General features: G+C 36.0%; 1 protein-coding gene across 5 annotated transcripts in view; it reads left to right on the top strand.

Annotated features, from left to right (window-relative positions):
- NOL4 (nucleolar protein 4) overlaps positions 1–16,415 on the top strand; it is a gene marked incomplete at both ends in the record, with an annotated part of 200,612 nt that overhangs the window by 118,218 nt on the left and 65,979 nt on the right. For all 5 annotated transcript variants that reach the window (XM_080611782.1, XM_080611781.1, XM_080611785.1 and 2 more), the window contains one exon: positions 2,929–3,212. In XM_080611782.1, the coding sequence (XP_080467908.1) occupies positions 2,929–3,212 (284 nt within the window). The remainder of the gene's footprint in view (positions 1–2,928; positions 3,213–16,415) is intronic.

The following is a 16,415-nucleotide window of genomic DNA, read 5'->3' as shown; positions in this document are numbered from 1 at the left end:
CTATTCTCCTGAACATTATCCTGACAGACAGTAGTTCCCATTTCTAACAAGCAAGGTTAAATGGCTATAAAAGCAAGTATTTGTCATCAAGTAGCTAAGCTTTTGGTAAGTAAAGCCAAAATGATGTAAATACTGTGTTATTTTTCAAAGTGTTACAATTTTTGATCACATTTACTCAGCACAGGAATTTTTCAACGGTTGTATTTTAGAACAAATATTAAAAATGTGGTTTTTTGGTTTTTTCTTTTGCATTGTAACATTCTCACACACGTGTTTTAGCTGTCAACCAGTCATCATATGGAGGGGTGGGAGAGGGAGTGGGAGTTGGAAGAAGCATTGCTGCTTATGATTACAAACGAAAACTAACAGCCTTGCTTTGGACTTGCTTGCTCCTGGATCTGGCTCCAGGCACAGCTCTCTTCCTACTCCATCATTCCCATTAAGCCATCTACATCCTGGTAGCAGCTCCTCATCACAACCCAGGATGCTCAAGTGCTGGCACAAAGAATTTCCCTAGGGATCAGACTTGTGTGCTGCAGAACAAGCAATGCCCCCAGATTTTAGATGGCTCTTTGCATCCTCTGGTTACTCACTTGTTTCTCTCTTCCCTCCCAACAACAGGGAATTTTCTGAGCCCTTTAAAAGGAGGGGCATCCCTCACTCCGTGACCCATTCAGCAATTGATTTAATTAAATTGAAACTAACTGTCACTTGTTAAACTGATAATCAAGAAGCCAATTATCTGTTAACAGTTCTAAATAAACATTAGCAGTAACCAAAAAGTTTTTCTCTTAAATAAAGAATCCTGGATTTCTTTCCGGTATCTCAGAGATTTTAAAATGAGTTGTAAATATGGCTATTTTCTTTTTCTTTTTTTTTTTTTTTTTGTTTGTTTGTTTGTGTTTTTTTTTTGGTTTTTTTTTTTTAAAAAAAAGGGGCCTTATGTTAGAATGCCATTTTCTAGTTCAGAATAATAAAACTGCATATTTATTTCTAAAACGGCTTTTAGAATTTTACTCTTTTTAATGTGTTGTATTTGTAAGAAATGTCTTGGGGCATGATAGAATGTTTATTAAGGGTAAATCCTGCTCACCTTAATCATTTACATAGCTGAAATTCTTAAGCATCCCCAGGTTTTTAAATCAGAACATTTCCATTGCTCTATTGCAAGTTGGGTTGGTGTATGCTTTTGAAAGTTTTATGCTAGGAATGTTATGTCATTTATTGTATATAAACTTGTGTTTGTAAGAGGTAATGTAAAAGTGGTACATACCAAAATATGGCTTTATTTTTTATTGCAGCCAATAATTATATTTTATAAAACAAACAAAAGGTTCCTTAAAAAACACATTTAAATTATGATTTTTATTATGTATTTTCATGAAAATAGGTTGGGTTTTTTTACAGGTTTATAACAAAGGAATTAAAAAAAATATGTTCATAATGTGTGCCCAGTCCTTTTATTTTATGACATAAAAATGTTGGATGAGTACAGCAAGCAAGCCACTGATGCTGATGGCTTGTCTGTGGTTCTCTAAGTACTAAATTGAATTGGATCATTACCCATTAATACAATATTTTCTTCACTTTTTAAATTCTGATCTGAGGGTGGTGAATAGTTGATTTTTACTGTAATAATGATGGAGAGTCAACAATTTGGTTAATCATGTAGTTTCATGCATGAGTATTTCTGAGCACATCCTTTAAAGAATGTGTCCTGATGTTTTTTTAAATTCCATGTGTATATAAATGTGTTTGTTTCTTTTCCATGGAAGTTGTTTAGAAGGGCCCGAAAGCAGATGGTATATTAAGGTACTAATCTATTAGGGTTCATCTCATACCGTATCTCCAGTTTCAGTCTGCACACATTCCTGGCTCCTAATCCCCCAGTTTTGCTTCCAGCTTCACTATCTGCGACAAGCATAGGCTTGTAGAGGCCTGGGCAGGTGTTTGCACCATTAGCAAACCCATGTAGATTGCCAAAAAAGAGGTGCTATAGAGAACAAGAAATAAGTAATAAATTGAGGGCCAAATTCTACTGCCATTTAATCCATTGAAGGATGAACTGTTTTACTACATTGTCTGCTGGCCAAAAGATTGTTTAGACGTAAAGAAGGGCTGAGTAGTATTACAGGTGGCAAATTCCGGTGCTGACAGACAGGATTCACAAACCCATAAGCATGTGAAGACACATATTAATCCCACATTTCAGCTGTAAAATCTTAGGGGTAACAAGAAGACATCCAGAGTTTACAGATGTAAGTTTCAGGTTGATAATTTTATAGAGAAGTATTTAAAAATATGTTATGATACACGATGAATGAGCAAAGTGAATGAGCATCTGAAGTAAATGAAGACAGGACCTTTGTTTCCGGAGTCAACTTTTCCAGTGTAATCTCTGCTGCCAGCAGTGAATACATCAGATGTATTTACATTGTATCTGTGCAAGAGGATGTTTATGGATATGACATATGCTTCTCTGCACCCTTAAAACCTGAGAACTAGACTCTCTCTCCGTACCATGTGCATCTCTGTTGATTTCAGAAATATGCAATACTGCAGTAATGAGCATGCTATAAGAATCTAAATAGATCCATAGACATATGGGCAGGCAGATGGATTAAGGCAGACTTTGTCACTTTGTCCCTAAGAATCCTTTGTGATACTTCTCTTCTGTGTACACGGTGACACTAAGGTGTCAGCCCAGATCATTTCCCTCAACTTAGTAATATTTTATGAATTTACATAAAGTTTTTACTTGAAAATATGGAGGAGTGTGTGTGCGCACATTTTGCAGAAATGTACTGGTGCTAGTAATATAAACCTTTCTCATTCTATTTTGAAAAACATTGTGAAGGTATAAATTATGTTTGAACTGGACAGAGATGATGATGTGGCATGTGACTGAAAATATATATTTTTTAATAGATGATTCAGCCGCAGAGAGTTTTAATGGCAATGAGACCGTGGGACACAGTTCCAATGCTTCAGGGGGAACACACTGCAGGGAGATGGCAGAAACCAACAGTAATGGCAAAACAAATCTGGAGCAGGATGAGCAGCCTCTGAACCTGAGTGACAGTCCCCTCTCTGCTCAGCTGACTTCAGAATACAGACTAGATGATCACAGCAGTAATGGAAAGAACAAATACAAGACTCTCCTAATTTCTGATCTCAAGATGGAACGGGAGGCAAGAGAAAATGGAAGCAAGGTAAGATGCTTCCACATGCTCCAGATATAAGTGCGTAGCTTAGAAAAGGAGAAGATTTGTGAGGCCAAACTAAAGGTTATTCCCAGCTAAGCACTTAATGCAATGTGTCTAATGTTTGTCACATCATTACTCCTATGCTATACATAGATTTGTATGCTCTGCTACACATATATGATGCATACGTACATTAAGTGTATGTGGTTGTACGTGGGTGAATACATATATATAGGCATGTATAGTGTGCTGACACACTGACAAAAATCAGTGCAGTTCTCCATCAGGCATGAATTTATTGAGAACTGCCTACATTACCCATTTGAAATATATATATTAAAATATGTATATAATGTGATACATATATGTATGTATAATACACTGAGATACATATATCTATGTATATTTATAGATGACCATCTCATTACGTGTATTACATGTCTGTAGAATGAATTGTTATGAATGCTAAGTGTATATGCCCAAACAAATTACTGCATGTGAATTACCAGCATCCAAAAGGAACAGATTTGGTCCCTTCCTGATTGTTTATGTTATGCAGGCACCTAACCTGAATTAAAACTGACAAGTTTGTTTTAAGAAGCTGTAATCCCCCGAGGGCTTTTCTCTGTAGTTTCCATTATGTGGCTAAGGAGAAGTGAGGGTGTTTATATTGTAGATAAAGATAGATCCTAGGGATTGGGCAGCTAGCTTTCTAGGTGGGTGTTTGTCCTGAAGGCATACTGTAGGAAGGGTGAAGAAATGGCCTGTGTCTATGATACATTGATACAGTCCATTGATCTTACTGGTGATAAGTTGCTGTTTTGTAACTGATAACTGCCAACTGGACTGCCACTTTTACAGCAGCAATAATAGGATGTTAGTATTGGATCCAAATAGTATTAGGCCTAGTCACTAGCTTCAGGTGTCCCACTACAAAATAACTTGACAACATAAATATACCTTGAACAGCCACTTTTTTTGCAGGGCTTTGAAGTAGCAGTGATGAGGAAAACCACTTTTTCAGGTTAGGTATATTTTTAGGTATATGCAGAAAGGGATTGTACACGACTCATATGCAGAGAACATTTATTTATACTAAAGTTTTAACTTGTGTCTTCGTTGCCTGTGGATTAAAAATAAAACCTTGAAATGTTTTTTAACTGAAGTATCTGATTGTGGTGCGTAGAAGCAAGGGAGACCAAATGGGAGATTGTTAGTCTTTCTTGGCCATTCCAGTTTAGCAAATCATGTATCCCAAAACTTTCTCCATAAAATCTTTATGAAAACCTGTGTATTTGCATGGAATATTTCTGTTTCTACAAATTTTCATTTTGTTGAAAATGTTCTGAATAGCTCTTGTGTCAGAATATGTATACACTCCATTGCTGGATTTACTCTGTACTTTGGCTGTTACACAGCGAGTCTCAAATTGGCTGATATGAATGGTATCGTCATTTGCTTGAGGGCACATTGTTCCAATGAACCTTTTATAAGCCAGTCACCCAAATATTGATAGACACACAGGCTCTTTTGCCTGAGGTACATTCCTTCTGCCATTACTTTTGCAAATACACAAATAAGCTTGGTGAAGAAAGTGAGGAGTCTTAATGTGGAACTCATTTATAGCTAAGACAAGAACATAACCTAATGTTACATTTCCAATTTTAATCAGATACAAATCAGATGCAAAAAAAAAAAGTATTAAAAATCTGTTAAAAATTCATAAAAATTAACTGAGATGACAATCAAAGACATCTCATCTTTGTTATTCTACAAATTTTAAGAGGCCTGAATCATTTCCCAAACTGATACATTCTTTCATCACTCATTGTCATCCTACCCACTCTATACTGCCAGCAATATGCAGATTTGTCTCCCCTTTCCGTCCCAGTGAAACTCATGTTGATGTTTACAGCTCAGTCAAGTATATGATTTATTAGGTATGCAGCAAAATTTATTAAATAAGGAGTGAAAACTTTAGGAAGAACACTCTCCTGGGATTAACAAAAAATTGTCAGAGATTTGTAAGATGGGCGTAGAGTAAAAGAATGTTTTTGTGGCCAATTTTGTATTAATTATACCCTTATTTTTTAAATAAAAAAAAAGTTATAACATAGTTTTAGAAAGAATAAAACCCTTTGATGTATTAGAATAGATAGGACTGTAAAGCATCTCAGTGTTCCATATGCATACATATGCAGTCATATAAATCATTACTACTGTTTTACCTCAAGTGGCATCTTACATGCTAAAGAGTCAGAGAATGTTTTACAAGCCCTAGGAGGGCCTCTTGCCTTCCCCTGGTGATTCAGGTTACTGAGCCCCTCCAGAGGAGTGTTCTGGAGGTGATTTTTGACAATGCAGAAGATCAAACTCCTAGCTATGTGCAGTGCTCACTGGATGCACTTGGGCAAGGGTGTCAGATGGAACTAGCCAGAACTAGAGACAAAAAGGAGACAAAATAAAAACCAAGTAAGGCTAACAGAGTACTGTAGTTTGCTAGGAGCCACATCTCACATATCCTTTTTACCCAGAATGCACCAAGTATGTGGGTTGTTTTTTGAAGTCATCCTGGTGCTCTCACAGCATCTAACCTCCAGCCATTCACAGTTGTAGCATTATTAGACATGATTTGACCTGAATAATGGCATAACTGGTAGTGATGGGTAAGAAAATATGTTTAGCATAACCTCTAATCATGTTTTCATGAGAAAAATAATCTGCAGTGTTCACTGAGTATCAAATTGATGTGCCACTTCTTATAATGTAGTATTCTTATAATGTGTATCTTTATTAGCAAAAAATTGAGAAAAGTTAAGTGAGAAGTTGGTGAAGAAAATATCTGGTTTCTCAGTGAAGGGAAATATATTTTAATTATTGGGTTAGCATTGCAGGAAGTAATACATTATGCTTCCTCCAGTTTCAGCAATGGCCCATTTAGCCTGCAGAAGATGTTACTTGCTTGAGATGGCCAGGACTCTGTGAAATCCAAAGGCAAAGGCCTGGAGTTGGGAAGATGTATTGCCTGTCCTGTTTCGGCCCTGCTTTGTCTGAGCCTCCATTTTGGATACTGCATTATATATGCTTTATTAAATTTGAAGCCATAGTTTCTCTGGTCAACTTGCAGCTATTCTGATCTGTTACTAGGTTTAATGATAACACATCAGAGCTGAATCTAGCTCTGATTTTGGTTGAAAATTGTTAATGTAATAGATCTCTTCCACCAAATCACAGATTTTTAAGGGAGTTTATATTTTCTGAAAACAAGCAGTTTTGTTAAACTATATTATAGGTATTTGCCTGTACAACACTGTTTACAAGAACAACACTTCGTGTGTGTAGTGCTGGGCTCTGCCATTTTTACAATAGAGTTCTGACTGAAGATTTTGTACATGCTGCAGAAATAAGATCAGAAGAAGCAGTTAAGATAAAAATGGTAGTTTTCCCATCATATTTTCTTTGTGAATCTGACAGCTAATAGGCAAATGTTTTTTGAAAATGGTTACTTCTTTGTGGAAGTTCAATTTTTAGAATATTTGTCTTGTCAATACCTATTTGAAGCAATTATATATTTATGCTGTATTGAGAGTTTTGCTAGATTGTGGCCTCATTCTGTGAAAGAGTCCTGAATATCAAAACAGGGATACTTAACATTTTCCAAAAATCAGGCCTTCCTACACAGAGAAAGTCATTAGGAATTTGTAAGAAATGTAGGTTTTTTCAGGGAATAATAAATCAAGTTTTCTTGTCTGAAAAGCCTCTGACGAATAACTGGAGATTAGATAACCCTGTGAACAAATTTTAATTCAACTTCTCAAACTACTAGGGTATATTATTTAAAAGAATTCTCTGTTTAGTCACTTCAGAATATGATTTTTAAAATTGATGTTGATAACACTCTTTAAACAAGAATGAAGTTTAAGTGAACAGTGTAACTTTACTCTTTGAATCCTCAGTTTCAAGCAGTGCGAATATGTGGTAACCTGGTCTTAGTGTAAGATCACATGTTGAGTGCAGTGGAGGAAGTTGCCAAATTGTAACATAGCCTTAAAATCTGGTCCAAAATGTTTTACCATTAATTAAAAAAAAAATGGTATGCAAGAAAAAAAAGAGGTTTTATAGTTTTAAATACATATATGTAAGTATGTATGTATATCCATATATATCTATGTGCATGTATCTTTCTATCTATCTACTTTATTTATATACTTTTATTAAGCTGATATTAGGGAACTGATCAGTAAAACTCAGATGTTCACAGCAATAGAACTTCCTACAATTATTCAGGGCTGAACTGAAGTCAGGGCATTGTGTATAGCTGCACAAATATATACATAAACTTGCCTTAACAGGACTGGGTCTTTGTACTACAAAACACTTATAAAATATTAATCTGTAAGTTCTCTGCAAATGCAGGGCTATGAATTCAAATAGCTTAGTGTGCATATAAATTATTTTAGATCATTATATACTTATGTGTGAGACTACTGGGTTTCTCTATGACCATGGTGAGGTCTCCTTAGCACTGAGATTTTGATTTCTGATTCTTGTTATTGCTTTTTTCCTAGACCATATATTTGTTTTGAAAACTCATTATACAGCTTTATCTCTTCCACATCATTTATTTAATGAAATACAGCAAGCCCACTCCTTTTAAGTTATTTTGTCTCTTATGCATTCGGATAACATGGTTATTGTCATTCAGTATGGGAAAACAGTCTTTTTGAGCTAACTAGCCATACTTACAATGTGTCATGCATTTTACCTGGATTAATAAATATTCAGTATGTCTGTATTGCAAAGGACATTCCTAATATGCAAAACTACTCTTTGGGATTTCCCAGATAGAAACATGATCATGAATGCCTAGGAGATACATTAAAGTGAGGTAACAGCGAGAGCATACACCATGGGTCCATTTTGCCCAGATACCTGCTGATTTTGGACAGTTGGTTAATGTCGTCTTTCTTTCTACCAGACAAAATTTCTGATAGAAAAATTGGACACCTCCAGGCCCTCTGGATGTATGGTAGGCTAAGTTAATACGCATTATGTTTAGCTCAAGTGTGTAATTGGCTGCATGGAGAAGTGCACAACATAAGTAATTTTTTCCAAGTAATTTTTCTCCAAGTCTGAAAAGCACAGTTTTAAAGGAGAGAACAGTAAATAATGATAGTTGCATTCTAATTATAATAATACTGCATTCTAATATGCATATCATTATCGTTACAGTGATTCCCAACAAGGCAGCGCTTTCACGTAGTTTCTAAAAGGAAGATCTTTCTGTCACTCCTTCAATGAAGGGTTTTTGAAGTGTTTCTTAAGCTTTTTAATTTAGCCTGATGTAAACAGTGTTATTGTCATGGGCCACTGCCAGGGTCTGTTTACTCCCAACTGTTGCAGGTTCAAACTGGTGTTGGAATGGATGCATTTACACTATTACAGGTTAACCTGGCAGGCTGTCCGCTTTTAAGACAGGTCTTGCTCTAAGAAGGTATTTAAAGTCTATAACCCTGCATGGATCTGAAAGCCAGAGCATATGTGAAATCCTGGGTATTCTACTTAAAAATTTAGTTATCTTTGGTGGTTAGTCCAGCTGTAGAATCTTGTAACATTTGCTTTGCTGGTGCTCATCATTACTGAAGGAAACTGTGCACAACTGTCCAAGCAGCCTGCTCTGAATATACAAATATACAGATAAGCCTGCTGTTATCTGCTGGCGCATCATGAATCCAGTTGGTTTCAAAAGTGGACATGAATTTAGCCACACACAGACTCCATCTCTGAGGAGTAAGGTGGAGTTTCAATGTGTTTCTTTCTTTCTCTCCTTAAATGTATGATTGACTCTTAGTAAAATATGGAAGGTCATTCCTAATATCACATCTGACGTCTCTGAGGCATGTGAAGTCCCTGCCTGTGTTGTTCCCCTCTGCCTCAATTTTTGTCTACAGGTTTGCTTGGGGAATGATCAGAATACAAGGGAACATATAGCTTCTTCCAAAGCAAGTGGAGACCTTGGGAATTACAGCAGGCTTTTATATGAATCAATAGTAGCTTACTGAGTCACTTAGGAAGTAATTTATTAAAAAATTCTAATGAAATGTGTACATCTGCTTGACGAAAGAGGTAAAATGCAGACTATAGGTATTTGGCATGTTGAAGAACAGTGTTGGAGACATTTATTTGTTCATTGTTGACTTTTTTTTTTTTAATTTCACAACTAAATAATTTCTCATTTCCTTTTATCTTCCATCTATTCAAGTGGCATAGATAGTTTTCAGTTGAATTGGAGCATTCTATATGGTACTTATATGACCCGGTTACCTCCATGAGAGGTAACACACTTCTCTATAAAAGAAGTATGTCCTCCTGTTTAGAGCGTACCATTAAACTCTGCATATTTTTGTTGGTTTTGGTAAAAAGAAAATACGCTTTTGCCCTTCTAGTTGATGCTGCCAACTGCCAAAGTTACAGATAATGAATCTGGATTAGGAGTTAGTTAAGCCTTTCAGAAAGCAGTTTTTGACTCCAACTCATCCTCTCCACAGGACTTGTAACTCCTCTCTCCTGCATGAAGTTGGATCTCACTACCTAGATATGGCATAAGAAGAAACTAGATATTTTGGGCGTTTGTTTTAATTTTATATCTTATTTCATTCCATAGTAAAAAAGTGTTAAAGCAATGCCATATTTTGTTGACTACTATTTTGTTAATGCAAATATCTTAAGAGTCTGCAGTTCAGGTGTTTGGCAGCCTTATTTTGTGTCTTAATTGTTGAGACTAGGAAGAAGCTTAACATGAAATTCTGTTTGCTACTGTAATGAATAACCTATGAGGAGGGAAGCAAAGTCTGGTGAAAGGTACAGGCAGGACAAGTTGCAACAGTTAGTAGCATACTAGATTTTGAGGAAACAACAACATAAAAGTGGGGCAGGGTGCAAAACCAACATGATATACATGCTGTGGAGCAGCGAGGCAAAAGCACAGGCTGAACCTGCAGCTCTACCAGGGTTCAGCCTACTTCCACTGTTCCAACCACAGCACCAAGGAGAGGAAGAGAACTTCTTCCAGCTATGCCTGAATTGGTATCTGATGAATTTCATCATTGCTGCTTTTCATTAAATCCTTAGAAATAGCTTTTTTTCTGAAGTTCAAAAGTGAAAATGGCTAAAGAAGTGAACTATAAGTGAAATCAACTCCTGCCAGCATTATATGCAGGTGACACAAGGCTACATCTTTTGGCTTTCATCTCACATCTTTGGTGTGTGAAGGCAAGCTCTAATGTTCTTTTGAAGTATGTCTCTTTTCTTTCACTGCTGTACTCAGGTTTGTCCAAAGGTAGCAGGCATGCCAGTGTTTTTCACAGCTCCTTGGGAGGTAAATAAAGTACAATGGAAAGAGATAGGCCCCTTTTATGTATGGAGAACATTAATGAAAGGAGAACAATAAGTGTATGCAAGGAGTTTTGTGATCTCCTAATTTTTTCCTACTCAGCTATATGAGAGTGATACAAACTACCCTGTTTTATCTTTCCCTACTTCATATATACGTTTTTTATAGGTTGGTCTCATTGTAAAGAGGTAAAAATGATATTTTGCTTTACCATTTTATTAACCACCTTGGCTTTACTTTTCCCTGCTTTTAGGAAATGAGAAAGCTGAGAAAACCAAAATTTTCTAGCTCCAAAAGTCAGTTTATTGGTTGTTTGGAGAAAGCAGAATAGTTCTATGAAGAATAAAAGGTATTTCTTCTTTATTTGGCACTCTTCGGTAGGGAAATTGTTATAGGCCACTAAGAAGATTTTTGGTACCAAAAAATTGATGTTAATTTAATGGTTTAATAACCCTTTTCCTTGAAAAAGAAGTTGGATTTTTAAAGCACTGTTTTTTCCAGACTTGAATCTTCTGATGTTGTGGGTTGCCCATAATAAATAGCTAAATAGAACTTTGTTGTGAAGAGAGACAACTACAGGTGCATGAAATAATCAGTGCAGTGTTTGTGAGAAAATACAAATGCTCTAGCGTTCTCTAACAGTCACATTCATTAAAGTCCTTTGTCTGTGATAACATCAGTTCTATGTCTAATTCCTCCCATTGGAAGTACATTTAGTAGCAGGTTCTCATGTTCAGTGAAAGCTCTTGAAAATGAAATTGATTTCCTGCAGGGCATTCATTACAATGATGTAAATCCAGATCAATTAAACTGAAGTTGATGATGCTACTCCAGATTTACATATCTGTAATGGAGAATACAATCTGGCTCCATATGCGTATGAAATCCCAGCTAATGTAAAACTGGCATGGGAGAGAATAACTTTTAATTTGACCTTTTATAAATGTTCTCAGAAGCTTTTTTTTTTAAAGGAACAAGTGCACATTGGTCAAGTATCAGACAGTGGTGCCGTTGATTCCAGATTGCATGTGTATTACTCACAGATCCAGCTGTCTCTCCTCATTTATATTCACCTTTGGAGTCATTGGTCCCTCATGCTGAAACAAAAGCAGTCACAACTGGAGGAGTTGCAGGACTTTGTCCAACTTGATTTTAGTGGCTGGACATCTGGTCAGACAACAGAAAAACCTATCAAGTGCCTCTGCAATCAGTGAGGTAAGTTGTATGAGATACTGTGAAATGCTACTTCCCTTCCTGTTTACAGCCAAGAACTCAACAGGCTGGTAATCCAAGTCTGTACCTTTCAAGCAAATTCCTGTTGACTTCAACCAGAATTTGTTCCGATAAATACCTTCAAGGCTGGGCCCTGTTCTCTAACTCTTGCTTTTGTGGTGTTGGGTTTTTTTGTTTGGTTTATTTATTTATTTATTTATTTCCTTAGGAAGGAAATTGAATTTGTGCTGAAGTCCTACCAAATGGTTCACTGCAGCTTTTTCTTCTACTTCTCTTCTCACCTATGCAACTCCTCTACCAACTAGAAAAAAACTGAGAGCAAATCTTGCTCTCAAACGATTAAATACTATTTGATGGTAAATTGAGCAAGATATAATGGGGCAGCAGTAGTTGCTACCTACTGCAGTTGTGGTTAGTCTTAATATTATTTACAGCTAATGAACTGTCATTTTTTATTTTTCAGATGCAGAGCTTGAAGACCTGATCCTCAAATCTAATCTGTGATGAATGGCTTGATAATAGGCCACTTTCTACACACGTTACAGTCCTCCAAAACTATATTGTTATTCAAGAAGTTGATAATCCTGAAATGTTACCCCTAATTTTTTCTTCTGGTATTGAATTATTTTCCATATACCAAGTCAGCTCCTGAAGAAAGGGAAAAAAGAAGTAAAGATGTTTTTCTTTAGTGACTTTTATAACAACATATTGCTAACATTTTAAAATAAATATAGTTTTTATTAGTTGTCTTACAGACGTCTCACTTTCTAACCTTGTTTTTTGTTGAATGAATGCCAGTAGTCAAATGTCTTGCTGAAAGCTTGATACAGTTTCAAACTGTGCTTTTATGTGCTCTCCATTTTCTTCCTACAGCAGTTGCTGGGAATAATTAGGTACAATTGGACACTGAACACTTACTTATTCACATAACTGGATTTGCAAGGTGATGTGAGAAGTGAATAGGTCAATTTTTTCATACAGGAAAGAAGGAGAAGTAAAACTCAACTTTGAAACTATTTACTTATTTTGTTTCCTTTGATCTTTTTAATTCTAGTCTTTTAACCCTCCTTTTGCTGCTTCAGCATTTTCTGTTAATTCTCTTCTGTTCTCTTCCAATTGCTTCCAAACACTCCTAGGAAGACCTATCTGAATTTTCATTTTTTGGAACAAAATAGTTGAGGTAGATTATCAATTACCAGAAAAGAGAACTGTAAGGAATCACCTGAATTACTGAGTCAAGTCCTCTAGAAATGGCAACCTAGGTAATAGACATTTACTCCAAGAGGATCTGCAACAGTTCAGCTCACTAAACCTTCAGTCTTATATGAAAAAACAGTGGTGCAGCTGTAATATGCCACAGGAACAAAGTGGGGTACTGGTGTAATTGTTGATGCCCTAGATCCCTTCAACAACCAGGGATTTGCTAGGTAGATTTCCCAGATGGTCTCTAGCAGTATCTTATTCCCTGCAGAATAGGGAGTAAAAAAGAACAGCCTACAATAATCCCTATCAATCTGCTGAGGTTTTGTCTGCCATATGTTTCATTAAAACATCCTGCCTTATATTTTGCCTCTAACATGACTCATTTTGAATACTTCAAAGAAACAATTAAAAAAGCAGCATCTATATTAGTTATTGAGACAGGGAGGGGATGGTGATCTAGGTAAGCATTGAAAGCTGTGAAATGTGTGCTATGTTTAATAAACATAAAAGACAGCAATCAAATAATTTTGCAAAATGGGTGGTAATGAATAATCCACTGAGTGTTACAAGCATTACAGAACAGTTTCTTGTACAATCAGCAAAAGATCCTGGAAACTAATATTTGAGAACTATGTAAACAGTCAACACTTACTTTTCACTGGGCACTAATGAAAGAGCATGAAAACATAAGCAAATGTGAAAATATGCAGCCAAAGATAGGAGTCTGTAACTGCTGTGAGCTTTAATTCTGCCCATGTAAATGTGGCATATCATGAAACATTTTAATACTGGATGAATGCCATATGCATCTGTAGAGTTTTTACTAAGCTGCTGCTTCTTGGAGCTCACAGTGTTTCTATGAAATACTGCAGCTGCTGCTTGGATCTTGGCATGGTACAACTGAGTATTTCTCATATAGATACTTCTTCTCATCAGCTGCTTTGGTCACAGACTATCATCCTCAGTGTCCATTCACACCTATTCAGTCTGTGTTTTCTTAACTTTTCTTATCATGAATATGCCACGAGCTGCTCCCCAGAATCATACAAAGAATCAGGAGCATACGAAGAACTCACATCTCTTCTTGATGCACATGCAATGACACACACCTTAACCTCTGTGTACAGGTGTTCCAGCAGACAAGAAAGTGTGATTATCTTTCATGTGCATTTTAATAAAATCAGGATGGTATCTTGTTTGTTGCTTCTGACTACATTTTATGTTTGGGTAGAAATCATGAAATAATGCTTCCTCATTCTGTGTTTGCCATGGCATTTGGGAATTATCTGACTCCATCAGGAAGATCCCTTGCAGGACTATGCAGAATTTCTGCCCTGTACCTTCTGTCATTGAGCTCCTGGGCTGTGTGGTTTCAGGATGAATTGAAGAATCTGCATGAAAAACAAAGAAAGGTAAGTTGATTTCCTTGGGTGTTACCATGAATGGCCCCAGTGTGTCCTATCCTCAGTCCCCAGCATTATGCTACAAATTATATATCATCTCTCAGAAAAACACATGAATATTCTTTGGGCCCTTTGTACTGAATCAGTGATATATAAGGGGTTTTTTACCCCCTCTGAAAGCATGTATCTTTGTCTCACTTTGTAAAGTTAGTCATATGCTCTTAAAAAATGTTTTACAGGTGGAACCCCGTGGGACTGGACCCATATCAAGAACTGTATTAAATTACCAAAATAAAGTTTTTTAAAATTCCTGTTTCACCTAGTGTGTTGCATGTGTGTCACCTCATACCCTCGTGGCTTCAATGGGAGATGTAAGGATGGAGGAATGAGATACAGGCATCTTTTGAAATATGCTTTTTAGGTCATTTGTGCGTTAAAGATGACTGTCTCACCAAGTTGATGCTTCTGTGGTTCATTAGATGCTTTTTAAAATCCACCTCTATACATAATCATGCAATTAAGTACCCATCCTGCCTTCAGGAAACATAGAATATTCAGGACTCTGTAATATTGAAGAAAGATATTGGAAGCCATAGTGGATTTGAACAAGTGACAAAACACTAAGGAGCTGAAAAGCTTGCTACACAAAGAGGGAATTATCTTGTTAGAGATAAAGCAGTAGCAACTTCATCAGAGATCTCACCGGTTCTTACAAATTCATGAATTGACTTTTATTTTAGAAGACAAAGTTATTCAAAGACTCAGAATATGAAACTTATTTAAGTTAGGTTGGAATTGAGATAAAATATTTTTACAATGATTGTAAGCAGCCATTCATATTTAAGTAGTTAATTATTACACAAAAATTTCTACATAAGATAGTTCTTTTTATAGATTTTTTTTTCTAATTAATCTGCAAGTTACTTGGCATGATGTATTATTTAGGAAAACGGTGACAAGTTCCTGGTCAAGAGTAACCAGGTGAAGTTCTTCAGTGCAGGCATTCTCTTCTGAGCTTAACATCTATTGATCTATAGAATGTCTTGAATTCTTAAAGAGCCAGAAAGGCTTTTAGCCCCTCAGACTACCAGTACCCTGGCATAAGTTTTTTAAAACCTAGCATAGATGTCTGTATATCATAGCCATTAGTACTTAGCCCTGCATACATCTGCTTTGTGCTATAAAACCCAGGACAAGGTATTTACTGCACTCACTATGCCAATTCAAGGTCATTTTTTTTAGTATAAGAGGTAAGTAGTTTTTTAAGAATATCTCTAAACTCTGTTGGAATAACATCTTTCTTATTGTTTCTTCTTTTTTAATAGCAAATTGGCAGGGAGTATGCTGCATTGCTTTTACTCCCTTTCTCCATTATGTTTTCTCCATTATGCTATGTTTAGGCTTTGATTATTTGTAGGAGTTTTTTTTTTTCTTTGTTTGTCTTTTCTTTAATGCTCACATTATAATGATGTTTGCAGTACCAAGAGCTTGTATCTAGGGCTATATATGCCAAATAGCAAATAATAAAAAAGAAGAATTTAGGCTGTGTGAATCCACTGTTCAACTGTGAGACACTCAAGTTATTTCTACTTGGACTATTCTGAGAGGTAGGCACTGTCAGTAGTGGCGGGATCTTCAAAACTTTTGCTCCATGTTTTACTATCTGTTCCTAACTGAGAGTTATGTCCTTTAACTGTATATGATGCTGCAGTGCTAATTTTTATATTTGTTGTTTGACATCTATAATTCATATATTTAAGTTTAGGATATACTATTTATAATAAGATAATTCTGTGCATAATAATTTTCTACAACACAAATGAGTTATTTATACCTTCACCAATATGTTTATTGCCAGAGGTTCCTCTATCTTAATTCTTTGGATTTACATAGCACATTTGGGATTCTGAATACATAAATGAAAGTAACTCAGCTTAACATTGGATCTGTCCCTTGAAGCAAGCATATTCCATCACT

The sequence above is a fragment of the Psittacula echo genome, assembly GCF_963264785.1.
Source record: "Psittacula echo genome assembly, chromosome: 2".
Lineage (NCBI taxonomy): Eukaryota > Metazoa > Chordata > Aves > Psittaciformes > Psittacidae > Psittacula > Psittacula echo.
This window is presented reverse-complemented; position numbering and strand designations above follow the sequence as displayed.